This window comes from Triturus cristatus, chromosome 4_1 (assembly GCF_964204655.1).
Source record: "Triturus cristatus chromosome 4_1, aTriCri1.1, whole genome shotgun sequence".
NCBI lineage: Eukaryota > Metazoa > Chordata > Amphibia > Caudata > Salamandridae > Triturus > Triturus cristatus.
The window spans coordinates 11,713,099-11,731,975 of NC_140585.1; the positions used below are offsets into that span (position 1 = coordinate 11,713,099).

An 18,877-nucleotide genomic window follows, 5' to 3' on the forward strand; every position below is an offset into this window, starting at 1 on the left:
CGTCCTTGTCTCAGTAACCCGTACTCCGCGAAAAAAGTGCCAGGTAGGTTTTGCTTCTAGGTAGTTGCTAGCGGAGTCGTCTGAGTGATCTTCTGAGCTTGACTCCCCTGTCAGAAGTTCCTGTTGTCTTTGTGTTTAATGTCATTTTTACTGCTCTCCTTACTTATTCGTATCCTCTTACAAAGTTTAAGACTCTTCCAGTATAGTAGTCTTGCTTTTCCTTTTAGAATTTCCTCTTTTGTAGTCTTTACCTCTTCCTTATCACTTGTTTGTCATTCTCGTTGTCCTTAAGTTCAGCTCTTATTTTCAAATGCAACAAATGCGAGGTTGGAGAACTCCATCAGTCTGCAGACTTAGAACTGTAACAAAGAAAAAACAAGTTAGCAGGCCTTTTACATCTATGAACTGATGATCTGGAACAACATCCCTGCGTCCATCGGGACCGCCCCAACATTGCTCCCGTTTAGGAAAGAGTTGAGGACTCACCTCTTTAAAAATAATTTATGCTTCGCTTTGGCCCTAGCTGTAGGCTCGGTTTGCAGTATAGAAATAACATATAGATACATACATAAAGAAGCTGGCCTAGCCTACACTAACGTTTGAATACTTTTGAAAAAACTCCTGTGAAAATGTTTGTGGGAGGGTTGAGAGTGGTTATCCCACCCAGAGCACCCCTGGCATCCAGTTAAGATTTTAATGTTGTCTTTTCAAGAGTAACAAGTCCACCTTTTAAGCCACTACATCCATGCTCACTGCAAGCCTCAACGTAGATTGTTGTCTACCTAGTAGCAGTCACTTCCTCAAACAGTTAGCAAACTACACGCCCCATCAGTAGATGAACAGTTCCTGCAAGTTCACAAAGACGAAGTTAAATACGCACCCAGTGTTAAACATGCACTCAAGCTCTACATTATCAGGATTGAAAATGTGTGAAAAATAAGACCGTTTGTTGCACCGGCACAATTTGGCATATGGAGTCCACGCGTGATTTTTAATTTATTTTTATTTTTTATTTTACACAGTTTTATATAGCGCGAACTTGACCCGAATCGGGTATCAGAGCGCTTCACATAGCACCAGTTGCATTACATGAGGACACAATCATTTTTTTTTTGTTAGGCAATGGGAGATTAAGTGATTTGCCCAGAATCACAGGATGTTCAGCGTCATTGCCGAGACTCAAACCCAGTTCCCCAGATTGGAAGTCGACCGCCCTAGCCGTTAGGCCAACTCCTCTCCATGGCTTTTCTGCCCAACATACCTCTAGTAGATATTTGTAAAGCAGAAACATGTGGTTCTGTGCATCCTTTCATAAAATATTTCTCTGGTGACATCAATGCAAGGAAGAAGCCCAGATGTGCTTAATTGTTCTAAGCATATTAGTAACTCAAGTAGCCATTCTTTCCTTTGACCTTACAGATTCTTTTAAGTTATTGCCCAACCTGTGATGTGCCACAGCATGCTGCAAATGGAAAATGTGACTCACTTGCAAATACTATCAGCTTGTCATGTATTTGTCATGTTGCAGGCTCACATGCATCACCCACTTGCCGTATGGTTGGAAAGTATATAGTTTGCTCAGATTAAGTATTTTTTTTTTTTTTACTTTACACATATAAGCAGGTAAACGTACTCCGATGGAAAAAAAAACACAATAATTTAAATTGGAGTCTACGCGCTGATGCATTATGCCTTTCAGCTATGGGATTACGAGTCGTTCTCCACATCAACACTCAATCTTTAAATTAGATTTTTTTTTTTAATAGTCAGAACCCAGCCCATGAGAGATCACCACATGTGAACTGTAGTACTACAAACAACTAATGATTGTTTACAGGTAGTAATATTTTCCTTCCTTCCTAGATATCACTGTCCATCTTTCACATATTATAACAGAGCATTTGTTTCAAGAAATATTTCCTATGTATAATTTTCAGTGTCCTTTTCATTCTGCAGCACAGCAGTCGCAGACAAAGTATGAATGGGGAGGAGAAACTGAAAGCTTCTGGAGGAAGGAAGAATTTTGCTTATAAAATGAATGAAAGAAAACACCAAGGAATACACAGGAGTGAGAATTTTAACAATAAAACACTACTTGCAAGGCACAAAAGAATACGCACCGGCCTAAGAGCTTATGACTGTGCTGAGTGTAAGAAGACATTTACTGGAAAGATGCATCTTTTAATGCACGAACAAACACACGCAGAACGGTATCCCTACACCGAGCATGAAATGAGGTTTGCTGATAAGGCAACACATGAAAAAACTCGCAGTGGAGAGTGGCCCTTTCACTGCAATATCTGTGAGAAAACATTTACTCAAAAGGGAAATCTTCTACAACATCAAAGAATACACACAGGAGAGAAGCCTCATCATTGCAATGTGTGTGCCAAGAGGTTTACTCTTAAGGCAGCCCTTGTACGGCATCAACAAACTCACACAGGAGAGAGGCCTTATCACTGCACTGTGTGTTCCAAGCGCTTTGCTCTTAAGGAAACCCTTGTACGGCATCAAAGTGTACACACAGGAGAGAGGCATTATCACTGCACTGTGTGTTCCAAATCCTTTTCTCAGAGGACAAACCTTGTACAGCATCAAAGAACACACACAGGAGAGCGGCCTTATCACTGCACAGTGTGTTCCAAGGGGTTTGCTCATCCGGGAAACCTTGTACTGCATCAAAGAACTCACACAGGGGAGCGGCCTTATCACTGCACAGTGTGTTCCAAGGGGTTTACTCTTAAGGCAGCCCTTGTACGCCATCAAGTCACACACACAGGACAGAAGCTTTATCACTGCACTGTGTGTAGCAAGAGCTTTGATCTTAAGGCAAGCCTTGCACGCCATCAAAGAACACACCGGCGACGGCCATGACGCTGCAGGGGATACGGAAACTGCTATCAACAAAAGGTGCTGCTTAGCAACCTCAAGTAACACATACAAGATGGAAGCTTTCTCAAAGCACTGCCAAAAAACCTTCATTTAAAAAAAGAAATCTGATCTTTTACATCATCTAAGAATCTACAGCTAAAGTTAGACCTCCTATGACCTCTAACAATCCTTCCGGGCTGAGGTCCTCCCTTTCCTCTGAATGTCAGAAGAGCTTTGAGTCAAAGGACAACCTCTAGCGTTCGCAGAGTCTCCAAACAGAATGTAGGTTCTTCAACTTCACAAACTTCACTTCATCAAGCAATGAACTTCACAGAGAGCTGCTTCACTGAGAATTAAACCTTTCAGACTTTCATGCAGTGTTGATGACATGTTACCACGTGTGGATCATAAACTATCTTGATAGACATAACTTCTAGGGTTCAACAAAAAATTATTGAAAGACCTGGGCAAATGGGAAAAAGAAACTAGGAGAAGAAATAGGAATCAATAACTACTTGAGGACAAAAAATATAAACTACTTTCATCACTAAAGCAGGAACATCCACTCCCTGTCAGTATCTTCAGACTGGTTGTGTAAATATTGTGTACAACCCATCCAGGCTGAGAGTTCAAAAGAGGATTCAAGGCTGTCCTGATTCTAACAAAATACAAAGGTGGCAACAACCATATAATTCTGCTGTTTCAGCTGATGAAACCGTTGCACAATTCATAATGTTTTGAGATGGTTTATTGTGGTGAGAATGTTTTTTTTTTTATAATCCATTTTATTATCATTTTGAAAAACAAACAAACAAAAAGACAACATACATCTTACACATTAAAGCCAATTTCATCTCCAACAGACAGTAAAAAAAAAAACCACTGTTAGGGTAGGAGTATTTATGCAAGCCACCCAAGCTGGAAAGCAGCACCCCTTTACATGGAAGAACCAAAGCTGGCATTTTAAAACAGTAGGTTCAGCCATTTGCCCCAAACCCTATGAAACCTTGCGGGACAACCACGTGCCTCAAAGAGGGGTTCCTCCTGGGCCGTGCACCAATCCACTCCCCGGCGCCACTTTCGCAGCGTAGGGGGGTTGGGCTGGGCCCAGGCCGCTGCAATATCTCATTTAGCCACTGCAACCGCCGTTCCCAGAAAATGTTTGTCCGCTCTAGAGCTGTCCAAACCATCAAATACACCCAGACGAAGACGTAAGGGATCGTGTGGAACCTGCCAACCCAAGGTCTGTGTGGGCTCAGATTCCACCCCGGCCCTGAATGGGTCAAGGCCTGGGCAAAGCCAGACCATATGGTAGAAGTCGACTGGGGTTTGGCCGCTATTCTGGTGAGAATTAAATACCCAAAAACTAACTTTCACATACATTACAAAACAAAGCAGATTGTCTGATAAAGACACTGTAACTAGTATTTCATCGCATGCTGTGATGTGTTTTGTGAGGTCAGTTGTGGTCCTGTTCTAGTGTGAGGGGTGAGATTGACAACTAGACAAAGGATACTGTCGCAGTGAGCTGTTTGCCAAGAATGTCTTATTTATGCAATAAAACATTCCTAATATACTAATCTGCCTGCCTGTTCCATGTGGCGATGAGACGGGAGATACTTCAAACTCATCAGTGCGTTCAGAGTGTCAGTTTTCTATCTTGGTGATTAGTCTGTCCCAGAAGAGGGTGGGGAGGAACTTATGCTACCCTGCAGCCCTTCCACCACTAGTCCCTCAGATGTGAGGCATTCCAGTGTATAGTTAGCACCATCACTGTGTTTATTAGAGTAGTGCAAGCGTTACTAGTACAGTTTGCACTGTTGATGTTTCAGAAGACAACTTTTGAAGTTTAATAGTGTAATTGCTTTGGGAACACCTTTGTCCCTTGGACCTTTTCCTTCACTGAGCGTATTGATTGGCTTAATATAGTCTGATGACTCTGGACTCAGTGCCATCTGTGAGTGCACGAGGCTTGCCTCCCAACTATTATATCAAAGCAACAGCACTAGTGTATGGAGTCGTGAAGCATCCTTGTGAACGCGGTGCCCCCCCACAAGATCCACCTGTGGTCATCAGTGACCATGAAGCAAGGGACAGACAGATGCCTGGTGCTAGGCTTTGTGCGAGACTGCTCTGGGGTCACTCAGACACCAGTGCCCAGGTCGCCACCCACATTTGTGCAAGTGCTGGAGCTTGCTGTGGCTGGTAGCAAGCTCTGGATCTGCAGTGACATGTGGGTTATGTTATGTTATGTTAGGTAAAATGTATAAAGCGCACTGACACCAAGGGTTTCCTGGCGCTAAAAGACAGAGGGGAGTCAGGGGGTCAGAGGCGGTAGGGATTAGCAGGGTAGGAGGAAAAGGAAGGTTTTGAGCAGTTTTCTGAAGTGAAGGAGAGAGCTACTAGATTTAATGGGTAGGGGAAGAAGGTTCCAAAATTTGGGGGCAAGGTAGGCAAACCGGCGGCCGCCAAATTTGTTGGTTTTGGTTTTAGGGACGGCGAGCAGGTTAAGGAGGGCTGAGCGAAGATTGCGCGTTGGGCGGTGAGGGTTGATGAGAGTCGTCAAAAACACAGGACTGGGGCAGTGAAGGGATTTGAACGTAAGGCAGTCCAACTTGAAGGCCGCCCTTTGTTCTATGGGTAGCCAGTGCAGTTTGTATAGCAGAGGTTTGGCCGACTGCCATTTGGGAGTGTTGTGGATAAGACGGGCTGCTTGATTCTGTACGACCTGAAGGCGATGCAACAGGGATTTCGGGAGACCGTAGTACAAGGAGTTAGAAAAGTCCAAGCAGGATAGTACCAGGGAGATGACTACCTGGATCAAAGCAGCTAGTGGTAGTAGATGACTTACGAAGCTGGAACATGCATGAGGAGATCACAGCGCCCACATGAGGTCTGAGGGAAAGTTCGGTATCAATGGTCACACCTAAGCTTTTTACTGATTTCATAGGGACCGGGGGAGGGCCAAGGTTATTAGGCCAGAACTGCGGGCCCCAGTGGGAGGGGCTGGAACCGGGGAGGAGAAGCTCCGTTTTGCCGGGATTTAGTTTTAACTGATTGTAGTCCATCCACTCCTGGATGTGTATCATGGTGAAATGGAAGTTATTTACAGCGTCCGGAGATTCGAGTGGAAAGATGATCTGCAAGTCATCGGCGTAATTATACACTGTGATGTCCCAGCTATGGAGCGAACGGATTAAGGGACGGAGGTAGAGGTCGAATAGCAAGGGTGACAATGCGGAGCCCTGAGGGACCCCACAGGTTGTAGGGGTTTTGGGCGCAGTGTAAGGACCCAAGCGGACGGCTTGTGTTCTGCCAATTAGAAAGGACTGGATCCAATTGAGGGCCGGACCCTGGCTGCCCGCCTGCTCGACACGGTGAAGAAGGATGTTGTGATCAACCGTGTCGAACGCGGCGGACAGATCCAGGAGTACGAGGGCCTGGGGGATCCCTGTGTCAGCGTTCCGCCTCAGTGTGTCCAGAACTGCTAAGATAACAGCCTCGGTGGAGTGGGCTGGCCTGAAGCCGGCTTGATTGGGCTCCAGGTAACAGGAGGTCTCAATGACGTTGGAAACGCACCGGGTAACGTGGGCCTCGATTAGTTTGGAAAAGTAAGGTAGAAGCGATATAGGGCGGTAGTTGGAATGTTCCGCCGGGTCCAGACCGGGTTTCTTCAAGAGCGGCACCAAAATGGCCTCTTTGAAGGAATTGGGGACGCTACCGGTGCTGAGGGAGCCATTCAATAAGGGTAAAATGCAGTCAGGTAGTTTGAGGCAGATGTCCCGCAGAATCGAAGGGGGGCAGCAGTCGTTGGGAGAGCCTGATTTTACCCGGATTGCAAGATCAGCTAGTGAATTGGAGTTGAGGATGGGAAAGTGAGTGAAAGCAGATGAATTGTTCGACAGGAAGACTGGGGAGAGTATCGCAGGGAGGGGGGGAATGGAATCCTTGATTTTCTTGATTTTCTCGACAAAGAAAAGATTAAGGGCATTACAGGTCTCTAGAGTAGGGATCTGACCCGGGAGAGTTCTATCATCTGAGGTGAGTTCATTCATGATTTTTAAGACCTCCTTTGATTTGTTGTTCGCAGAGAGGATTCTGGTAGAAAAATGTTTCGATTTGGCTGAGGAGATTGCGTGTTTGTATTCTCTGCAGGCTGTAGTGTAGAGTAATCTGTCTGGCTCCGAGTAGTTGCGTCTCCATGTCCGTTCCAGCTGGCGCACCCTCAGTTTGTGCTTCTTGAGTTCGCCAGAGAACCATCTGTGAGAGTTGTGATGTCTAGTGCGGGGGAACTTGGTAAGAGGGGCAAATTGGTCGCTAGCCGACATTAACCAGGTACCGATATCACTTTCCACTGCCACCCCACCCCCAGGACGATTGCCGATACGGTCGGCATGTAGAATATAATAGTCTGGGGGGAGGGCTGCCAGAATGTCAGGGAGAGAATCTGTGGTCAGCCAGGTTTCTGTGAGTAGAAGTACATCTGGTTGCTCATTAGATAAAAGAATAAAAATATCAACTTGGTGTTTGATTAGGGAACGGGTGTTCAGATACAGCACCCGGATAGGGGTATCGTTCCTGACTGATTTAGCGGGGGGCAACAGTCGACAAGAGAGGTGTAAGTCAGGGCGCGCAAGGCCGGCTATAGAGATTCGTCTGGAGGTGGCGGGGGAGGGTGGGGGATATGAGGATTGCAGGTCTCTGAGAAAATTGGCTGAGTATGTGGTAAGTTTGGCGGCGTGGCTGGCCCCTGGGCCCGGCCTGGTGCAGACGGGCTTGCCTTTGGCGCGCCTTTGGCGCTCCGGCGTCGCGCCCGCTGCGCGCGTCCGCTGCGCGCTCGCGCAGGCATCGGCCTTAAATGGGGAACGTTGAGGAAACCTAGAGCGCTGACCCCGGAGCAACCAAGATGGTGGCTCCCCTCGCTTCAACAGGTAAAATAAATAAATGTGCAAATTAGCAAACCAATATCATCAATGTGCAAATTCGCAGAAGCAGCAGTCAGAATAAAAAGGGAATAGAAGCAAGTGACAGCTATTCCAATACCTCGCTAGCCGCGTGCTCTCCTGTCACACCCGGCTCAAGCCTCAGGTGTCTTTGAGCACGCTCGCGCAGGCATCGGCCTTAAATGGAGAACGTTGAGGAAACCTAGAGCGCTGACCCCGGAGCAACCAAGATGGCGGCTCCCCTCGCTTCAACAGGTAAAATAAATAAATGTGCAAATTAGCAAACCAATATCATCAATGTGCAAATTCGCAGAAGCAGCAGTCAGAATAAAAAGGGAATAGAAGCAAGTGACAGCTATTCCAATACCTCGCTAGCCGCGCGCTCTCCTGTCACACTCGGCTCAAGCCTCAGGTGTCTTTTCTACAGGAATGAACTAAGTGGTTACGGTGGCATGTATGTGTGTGCAATGATGAAACGCCCTGGGTGCTAAGTGAATGATGACTAGGAATTGTGGGCCTCAGCTGAAGCTATGATACTGGATTATTGTCAAGAGCAAGTCAGTGGGTCACAAGATTGTTACAGCTGCGTTGGCACAATTACGGCATATCAGTCAGACATACAACTTTATTCGGCTTACATAGGCCATAAAAGTACGTTACAAGTATATTAGACTCAAAATTCAAAAGACATAGATAAACACATTCAGGATCTCAACAAATAAAAACATGGAATAAAATGTCGATAACAATTGAAATCCCAAGGCCAAAGTGATGTACCATAAAAATAAACTAAAGGACTATACCTACCAATAGTCCCAATACCATTACCAATAATCAGTCAGTTGGCAGTGAAGAAGGTTCAATCGTTTATTAAACAAAATACTCTATAGAGGAGCCTCTCCGAACCTCACCCATCAGGTGCGCCGAGAAGACTGTTGGCTCGTATTCAAACATGAGGTTATATACTTTTCGGTTCAACACATACAATCACTGTAAAAGGAAAAACACCAGTTGGCCCTTGAGCTCCAAGAAAGGACCATATATGGCACACATCAGATCAGTACAAAGACTTGACTATCTATTACTGATGAGGTCAGGAGGGGTGACTCCCTTTCGTCTTGGTGCCTGGGAGTGTAGACACGGCGCCTCCAGGAATGCTCTTATCACCCCCAAAGCCAGATGCGACCTTGAGTCTTAGAACAATCGAGTGAACAGCCTACCTTCAGCTGCTACCAGTAACTCAGATGAACTGGGGCCTGACAACTGCGCGTGATCAATGCGTGATCACGGCCTGCGCTCGAGCATATGTTCAGAAGATGGCATCTGTATGGTTCTCGTCCTACTCTTTTAGCAATAGATATACAGAGAGGAAATAAACAAGTTTCCTCCAAGCAAAAGCATGTATATCAAACAAAGAGTGTACATAAAGATACATCATGCTAACATAATATATGTCCGATACTCCTTATATACGACCCTTTTAGCATGATGTAGCTAACTATAACAGTTCAATCTTCAAATATTCCCTCATCAATCTGCATTAGGTCTTTGAGCTCCTGCTGAACTAGCTGAGCTTTTACCGCTGTTGGGGATGGACCAGACACGGAGGAAGTGAGTTTTGTCGCGCAATAAGAGCAACATGCAGGTCCACATTGTACTCAAACACAACACGTGAATATGATACCGGCTATACATGCCAGCACCATCAAAATTTCCCATCCCCAAGTAGACAGCAAACCCCAGAACCAACCAGAGGGAGACCACGTACGAGTTTCTACATGTATCTCAGAAGCTAAATGATGTAGCTTTTGTATAGCCAAATGAACGGAGGGGGTGGAGTCAGGAATATAAACACAGCCAGAGCTGCCGATCACACGGCATGCTCCTCCTCGATCTGCCAAGATAACGTCCAAAACCATACGGTTTTGAAGCGAAACGAGTCTGGTCGCCTGTAGCTCTACTGTTATATTGGTCAGTATTCCTGCAGTAGTATTAATTACCCCTTCAACTACCCTAGACAACCGTCGTACTTCTTGGCTAGTAATGATAGGCCCCCAATAGGGTAACACTCCCTTCATAATGTCGGTGAAATGCTGCAGTGGAGTATCGGTCTGATCTATATAAGTGGTATCTATCACTCTTTTATTTCTCCTAATAAGCACGCTACGTTTATCTAGTCTGTGATCCTTATGATAATTAGAAGGGGCAATATAGACTGGAGGGTACAGGAAGGACAGGTAACAACGTCCAGTCCAACCTCGTGGAAGCCAAGTATAGGCACTTCCTCCACAGACAAAATATACATTAGGAGGGGTTAACAATGGAGGGCTGCTAAAGGTAAGCAACTGATAAGTGTAATTACATCGGCTTTCTCCTACTGATATGTACCCTGCTCCTTGAACACAAAACGTAGAGGTACTGTTTAATACAGGCACTGGAATAGCCCTATCTTCAGTAACATTACGGTCCTGAAAGTGTCGATAATATTGAGTGAAATTGAATTCAACAAAGTCCAAAATCTCATTTTTCAACCAAGTGGTGTTTTTGTGTGTTATATACATATTCATACAGGCATTCGGATCTAAGGTTCCCTCTCCATTATTCCCATCGGTGTTGAATCCTTGATGAACCTCAATATATGCTAAAATCATTTCATAATCTCTCTCTGAAAACCTTTGAGCGTCCACAGTGTAATGCATATACATCATAGAAAGCAATTTGAACCAAGCCTCGCAACTTCCTAGATAAGACAAAGGTAGGGATATAAATAAGTCGTGCTTGTGCATAACCGATGGTAAAAGACAACAAACCCAACAATTTGTAGTATTGGTGGCGCTGTGTGCTTGATGAAGTATTTCAATGAATGCGTTTTTCACATAGGTCTGACGATGCCTTTCCTTATGAGGGGCTAAAGTATGAAACACATGTTCCGGAGGTGGGGTAGTTGTTCCTAAAACAGTATGCATAGGGTGGCGAAACTCTAAATATATGAATACTCCCAGTAATATAATTAGCAATATTGCTATAGTAGCTACAATTGCAATTTTAACACGATTGGTCCAACTAGAAAAAACAGGCATATATGTAGGAAAATAGCGTGGTACAAAAGGACGTTCCTCTTCAGGAACAAAAGGAGCAAAGGGATACATGCTAACTAAAAGTCCGATAATAAACTAGGGCAATGCAGTCCAACCTGCCAGAGGGTGCTTCTTTCCTGTGTCCGTTTAGAGCCTCACAGGCAGGCTCCTATCGTTCATCACAGATAATACCAAAACAAACTTCTCACGTTGAAGTTATGTTCTCACACAATCCTTGAATAAAACACAACCTGGGCCCCTTTGAACATGAAATTCAGTCTTTCTGTCTGAACAGAGCAAACAAATGTTCAAGGCTCTCAGCGTGTTCAGTCCAGTGTCTCGCTCAGTACACCAGAAGCGTATCTAACAGACATTCATAGCACAGGTCGGTACCCTATCACTTAAGTCTCTCCCGATCTCCTACCATGTTCACCTGGTGTACTGTGCTATTTTCTGGGCCGCAGGTTGTATCGAGTATGGCGAGGCAGTTCTTGATCAGAGAACAAAACAGAGGATGTTGAATCCAGTGAAACGGGTACTGCGAGCCTCTGGGTTAGCTGTAGGAACAATAGAATCTGGGGCGATCAATTGTGCTGATGACAAATCCCCTTCCGAGCCCGATGCACCTTCTCCTTGCCCTTCTCCAATTACCTGGGCGTCAGAAAAAGGGATAAATCTGGGACCTCGCTCACTTTCCTGAGTCAGAATCCTGTCCTGGATTTGCTGATCATTTGGAAGCGGGAGGGGTAGTTTTTTCAGATGTGACACATGAATCCAGTGTCGCTTGCCGTTCACTTTTACCGCCGTCTGCGTGGCCAACAAGACTTGCAATGGTTCAGACCAACGAGGATCCAAACTGGATTTGCGCTGATAGTTACGGACCGGAACCCACTGTCCTGGTTCGAAGCGGTGTCCGGGACCCTCTGGCAGGGGCTGCAAAATGCTGAGACCTGTTGATGAATAGAACGAAGATCTTTAGTCAAAGCATACAAATAGTCTGTCAGCATAGGATACTCTATATCACCAAACGTTCTGGGTCTCGGGACACCCCGAACATTAGCAGGGCACCCAAAAATGACCTCATATGGAGACAAACCAGAACAAGAATGTGGGGTAACTCGTATTGACATCAATGCCAGCGGCAGAGCATCTGGCCACCTCAATCCAGTACTTTCCTGAATTTTAGCTAATTTGAGCTTTAATATCCCGTTATACTTCTCGACCAACCCAGTGGACTGGGGGTGTCAAGCCGCATGGAATTTCTGTTTAATCTGTAGTCCATTACATATGTGTGCGATGAGTTCTGCATTAAAATGTCTTCCGTTGTCACTCCAGATTACACGAGGCAATCCGTAGCGAGGGAAATACTCCTTTACCAACGCCTTTGCCGTAGCCAAAGCAGTGTTTTCTTTTGTCGGGTTGGCTTCCACCCATTTGCTGAAAGCGCATACCACGACCAGGACATACTTCAAATTGTTAACGCGCTCAAGCTGGATATAATCTATTTGAAGCACCTCAAAAGAAAAAGATGGTGGTGCAAAATTTCCGCTCAGAACAGGCTCCCTGCCCCCTGGATTATGTCGAAAGCAGACCATGCAATATTGTACCAAATGAGCAGCGGTCCTAGAAATAGAATAGAATAATGGGATTGTACCATACAGGATCTAATAATGCACAAATACCTTTCACCCCAATATGAGCGGAACCATGTGCCATTGTCACCACCGCATTCACTAATGCATTAGGCAACAACCACCGCTGCTTTTCTGTCAGATCAATCCAACAACCATCTGCATCTAATCTCCCAATTTGCTCTTTCCAGTGAGCCAGTTCAATAGGGGTAGCTTCTTTCTGTATTTCTCGGACACTCTCCATGGTATTATCAAACATCTCTGTTTCAGCCACCCACCTAGCAGAGCTAGTCACAAACATTGAGGTTAATTTGGATTTCGCAGTTTCCTTAGCTACTTGATCGGCAAAGGCATTGCCCTCCCCCACTGCATCAACCACTGCCTTGTGTGCACTACATTTTACTACAGCCACTATTTCTGGTAACATCAATGATGTCAGTAATCGCTAAATCAAGGGGCCATGCTGTATTCGCTGACCATGAGAAGTAAGAAAACCTCTTTCGGCCCAAAGTCGACCAAAACTATGAGCCACGCCAAAGGCGTACTGGCTGTCGGTGTAAATATTTACTCTCTGTCCTTCACTTAACTCACAGGCCCGAAACAATGCCACTAATTCAGCCGCCTGTGCTGACTGATAGGGTACTCGAGAAGCCTCAACTATAGTGTGAAGAGTAGTTATCGCATATGCAGCAGTTGTCGTGCCATCTGGTAACTTGAAACAAGAGCCATCGAAGTACAGCTCCCCTTGAGGGTCAGATAGAGGAGTGTCAGTCAGGTCTACTCGTCCCTTCGTTTCTTCCTCAGTCCGAAATATACAATCATGAACATCATTGTTCTTTTCATTCGAAGGGAGGGGTAGTAACGTAGCCGGGTTCAGAGTGGCACATCGTTTAATCGTTATGTGTAGAGCAAACAAAGTCAATTCGTATCCGGTAAGACGTGCACTCGTAAGGTGCTGGGTCTTTGTTTTGTTCAATAATGTATCCACAGCGTGCGGTACCATCACTGTGAGGTCAGTTTTCAGAATGAGCCCTTCCGACTGTCGAAAAGCCACCGCAACTGCAGCAGTAGCTCTTGAACACCTAGGGAGTGCTCTGGCGACGTTATCCAGCACCGCCGAGAAATAGGCACAAGGTCTTTGCTTACCACCAAATCCTTGTGTTAACACAGAAAGCGAGCAACCGTCCACCTCGTGTACGTAAAGCACAAAAGGTTTTCGGTAGTCAGGAGTACCAAGAACAGGTGCAAAACAAAGGGCAGATTTCAAAGAGTCAAAAGCATCTTGACAAGCATCAGTCCAGGGTAAAGGTTCATGCACATCTTTAGTGGTTAAGTACAGAAGAGGTTTAGTAAGAAGGGAAAAATTAGGGATCCATTGGCGAGAAATGCACGAACATCACGCTGAGTACGAGGTACAGGCATATTAAAACTGGTAGTCACACGCTCAGGGGTTAGTCTCCTCCCCTCCTTCGACAGTAGATGACAGAGATAGGTCACCTCCTGTCGACAATATTGAAATTTAGAAAGGGATACTTTAAGGAAGGATCAATTGATTTATATGCAATACTCATTGGTCAAGATGCTGGGAATTGTTTTCTGAAATATACTGATCCTGGGAATTATAAACGAACTAGATTTAAGACACTTATAGCAGGTTTTAAAATCTGGAAATCACTTTGTAAAAAATTGGGGCTGGGTATATTCAACGCTTACACTCGGATTGAAGGGAACGAGTCCCTTCCAGTAGAAATATTTGCGGATGGAGTTATTGATGATTGGGGACGGCGGGGGATTCGGAAACTGGGGGATTTCATGGGACCTCAAGGTGTCTTACAGTTTACTGAAATTCAAGGGAAGTATGGTATGCCTAGGAATAATTTCTTTAAGTTCTTGCAAGTTCGGAGCTTTTTGAGGAAAAAGAAGGGTGGAGCTGCTGGGTTTAGTAAAAATAGGGTAATGGATGTGATTGCGTGCGGGGCAGAATGCTCTATAAAGAAAATCTATGCTGAGCTATCTTTATTAAAAGGTGATGATTTGGGGAAATATGGAAGGAAATGGGGAGATAGACTTCAAGTTGACCAGGATTGCTTCCAGGACTCTCTTGAACTGGGGCGGACCATACTTTGCTCAGCAGCATTGCAGGCTCAACATTATAAGACGATTTATTCATTATATCACACACCCGATAGGATTGCTCAATGGGGGGGAACAACAGGAGTTACGTGCCCCCGGTGTGATAGTAACGAGGCTAATATTGTTCACATTTTCGTGTTATGCCCACAGCTTAATTTGTTGATTAAGGATATAGATTTTTAGAGGTAAATCTAGGAATAAAGGTTGTTCATACGCCAGCATGGATTCTCCTTGGGGTAGGAGGTGGAAACGAGGAGGTTGGTTCATCTTACTTTTTGTTTGTGGCTATGTCAGTCTTGAGAATCTGTGTCGCATCAGCATGGTTGGATAAGTCCGCTCCAACATTCCACCAATGGTTAGCTAGATTGTTATCAGCATATAATCTGGAAAAAGGGATATATGATAGGAAGGGGAAAAAGGGTAGAATTTTAGGCAAGCGTATATGGGATCCTGTTAGGAGTTGGAAGGAGGAGGTTTCAAAATAATGAGAATGCTTCAAAATAAGTTTGGGAAGATATTTCTTATGTTGGCAGATTTTTGGGGATAAAGTATTGCGTTTTTTTGCTTGACTTCATGATGAATGTTTCTCTCGGGCAAGGGGTTGTGCTATGTGCAAATTATTGTGATTTTGTGGATTATAGAAAAACTTAATAAAAATATTTTTTTTTAAAAAGAAAGGGAAACTTTATTGCCATTAGCAGCCAAATGAGACAATAATTGTACAGTGGCCGTCTTACAACCATCCTCGGTATCAGAGACCACTAACAAATCATCTACGTATTGCAAAAGCACATTACCAGGAGGCAAGACCAAATCATCCAATAATGTTTTCAAAGCGTGACTCTAAATACTAGGACTCTCAGTGTACCCATGGGGAGCAAGGCAGAACCGGAAGCTGTGACCAGATAATGAGAAGCCAAAAATATGGCGGCTATCAGGATGAATCGGAATGCTAAAGAAAGCATTTTTAAAATCAATCACAGAGAAATATTTAGCAGTAGGAGGAATCATAGTGAGAATAGTAGTGATGTCTGAAACCACAGGGTATTGGGGCACCACTAATTTATTAATTTCTCGCAAATCAATCACAAAACGATAGGTATCAGCATAGTCAGGATCGCTTCCAACAGGGGCTCTCTTTAAGATAGGCAAAATGGGGCTGTTGCACACATTAGCAGCTGTCTCTTCCACCACACCCCTTTTTACCAAATGTTGTATGATTGTCAGGATTGCTAGGCGAGGTGTCAGAGGGAAGCACTGGGTAAACATACTTGGCATTGTGTCGAGAATTAAAAAGAGAAAATTTGGTGCAGAATCTAAAATGGCCGACGCGCACCGACAAATGGAGCAGAAGGTCAGCGCTCTAGTTTTTTAGAGCAATCACAAGGATCCAGGTGCAGTGCCCTCTCCGTTGCGCACTTCACCTTAACCCTGAGGAGAGTATGGAGTTTGAAGATTGCGTCGCGAAAGTTTAGTGAGGGAAGCCTTCGTCGCGCAGCGAATTTGGCAGAAACAAGCTGTTTCTACTTATGACTGAAGTAAGACTGTTCATATTTAGTGGAAATTCTATGGGCTTGCGCAGTTTCCAGGGAGCTCCGATAAACCTATGCGCACGCTCATACTGTGTACAAAATAGCAGAGATTTCTTGTTGAGTTACTTTTTTGACAGAAGAAAGTTCTAGCGTCAGCACAAGCAAAATATGCTCTTTTGAGGAGTGGTTGTTTTCTGCATTCATGACGAGTTTTGAGTTTAATATATAAATGTTTGAAGTTTCGGAGTGAAGTAACTCCACAGACAAGAATCAGCTCTAGGGCAGCAGAGTACTACTGATATTAAGCATACCAAGAAAAAGAGACAGAAGCAGAGGAGGAGATTAGAAGACATCGAATAAATAGATCAATACTTACCTCTAGAAAAATTTCCAAGTTGTAGACTGCAGAAACGCAAAGGTGATGAGCCCGTAAAATATAGAAAAGAGCATAGAAAAACACAGTAGACTTAGAGCAAGAGCATTTATAATAATTTATGTTCATTAATTTCAGCCAACAAGAAAGTTTCCAGCAAGTCAAATAATAATAAACAAAAGAAGAGGAGCATAGGTCACACTAAAACTGGGTAGGTAGACAAAGAGAAAGTAAACACAGATAGAGAAAAGGGAGCATGATTTAATTATGTTTATTCTTCCACAGCACTAAGGGTCCAGAAGACTAGAAGGAGTCCGAGGTAGAAGAAAGAAAACAGACGCAGTGTGACTGTCTCCTCTCTGTTCCATCCCCTTTCCCCCCCGGGGTTTCATTGGCATACAGGCTTCAGTAACGCTTGTGGCTGAGGAATCGCGGTGAGGCATTGGGAACTTGTGACGTTCTGCTCCTGTGCATTCGTGAAGAGCACACCTGACAGAGTGAAGTGCCCACGTTAAAATTAGCACCTGAGCAGAATGACGGAAGGTCTGGATTTTAAGAAGCTAGGTGAAATCCTAGAAGGAATACAAAGGGAATTAATTTCAGTCAGAGAAGAGAATAGGGAGCTCAGGAAAGAGACTACTGATTTGACCTTAAAAGTAAGTGGTTTTGACTTTAGCATGGGTTTGGAGCTCCCCATATTTGCAGCCAGGGGGTGTCCACGTAAACATTATAAGATATGGAAGCGTTGGGCAGACTACAGGGGTATCTCCCTGGAGCCAATCCCGGAGGAGCGGGAGGAGGGGTCCCTTTAGTTCCCCTGGGGCGGGAGGGCTTACTCTGGGCCCGGGATCGGAACTGTCTAGCTTATGCTCATACAGGATGTTGCTTATTGGTCATGGTATGGTGCGGTCGGGGGGGGATCCGGGAGTTGGTGGGGAGGGGTCGGGGGATTGTTTTTCAAATGTAGTGCATCTTCAAGCATTCTACTAATGTAAAATGTCAATGATATCATGGTTGCAATGCTTCGGCAGGTACCTCTGGGATTTCAGGGGCCTGAAATGTATGTGTTTGTTGATGAATAAAAACTATTTAAAAAAAAAAAAAAAGTAAGTGGTTTAGTGTCAGGACACAGTTTAAAATATGCTACCTCCTCAGAAGGAATTTCTAGTGATGCATCTGTTTCCCAGCCCAAGATTACGACACAAGTTATTCACTCTTTATCCCCTGTAATTCCGTTAGCCCCACCTGAGCGATTTAATGGTGATCCACAAAAGGCTCAGGTGTTCCTGACACAATGTACTTTACACTTTATGTGTCGTCCAGCGGTTTTCCCTGATGCACAGTCTCGAGTGGCATTTATTCTATCATATTTGAGTGGGGATGCAGCGTCCTGGTCAATGCCTTTGGTTACCAGAAATGATCCCATTTTATACGACCTGGAAGAATTTAAAAAGGAATTTCTCCGAATTTTTGACAGGCGAAGGTGTTCACAAGCTACAGACAATGAATTATTGGAAATTAGACAAGGTAACCGCGACCTGGTTTCCTATTTGGCTCAATTTAATAAGTTAGTGGTAGAAACGGATTGGCCTGAAAACAAAAGAGCAGCGGTATTCTATCGAGGTTTAAAAGACGAATTAAAGGATGCCTTGTCACAAGTGCCTAATCGACCCACGGAAATATCAGCGTTGATTGATTTGGTTTTAGAAATTGACTTTCGTCAAAGCGAAAGAAGAGGTGAGAAAAGGAGAGATTTTCGATCACATATTCCAAGATTTGTTCGAGTTAAGACAGAAAATGGCAGAGAAACTGATTCAAGTCGTGGGGGAGAACCCATGCAAATTGGAACGATTCGGGGTCCCCTTTCTAAGGAAGAAAAAGAACGTCGAAGAGTCAATAAGCAATGCCTGTATTGTGGAGGTAGTGGGCATTTTGTTCGTAATTGCTCTAAGAAACCCAAACCGGCACCGGCGGAAAACGCCTTGCACCACCAGTAAATGGAGTTGGACTGGTGGTTGCAAAATCGGAAACAGCTCCAGAAGTGCATTCCTTGGCTAATACCTTGCAGTCAGCATCTCCGCATTTGGTTTTGTCTATGACCTTGCGATATAGAGAGAAAATCTTAAAACAAGTGACAGTTATGGTGGACTCCGGAGCCACTGGAAATTTTTGTGATCTAAAATTTGCTGAAAGGATTGGATTGAGGTCCATCAAGAAGAAAAGAAGTGAGGCAGTCCCAGCAGTCGATGGGACTAATCTCTCATCGGGTCCCATTGTTAGTCATACGGAGCCAGTGGAGATGGAATCGGAGGAAGGA

General features: G+C 44.6%; 1 protein-coding gene across 1 annotated transcript in view; it reads left to right on the plus strand.

The window, feature by feature from the left end:
• The window catches only part of LOC146839298 (uncharacterized), a 118,179-nt gene extending 113,765 nt beyond the window's left edge, over positions 1 to 4,414 (plus strand). Inside the window, exon 3 of the mRNA XM_085651327.1 lies at positions 1,957 to 4,414. Within this exon, the coding sequence (XP_085507453.1) occupies positions 1,957 to 2,033 (77 nt within the window). The 3' untranslated portion in view covers positions 2,034 to 4,414. The remainder of the gene's footprint in view (positions 1 to 1,956) is intronic.
• Positions 4,415 to 18,877: the final 14,463 nt, after the last annotated feature.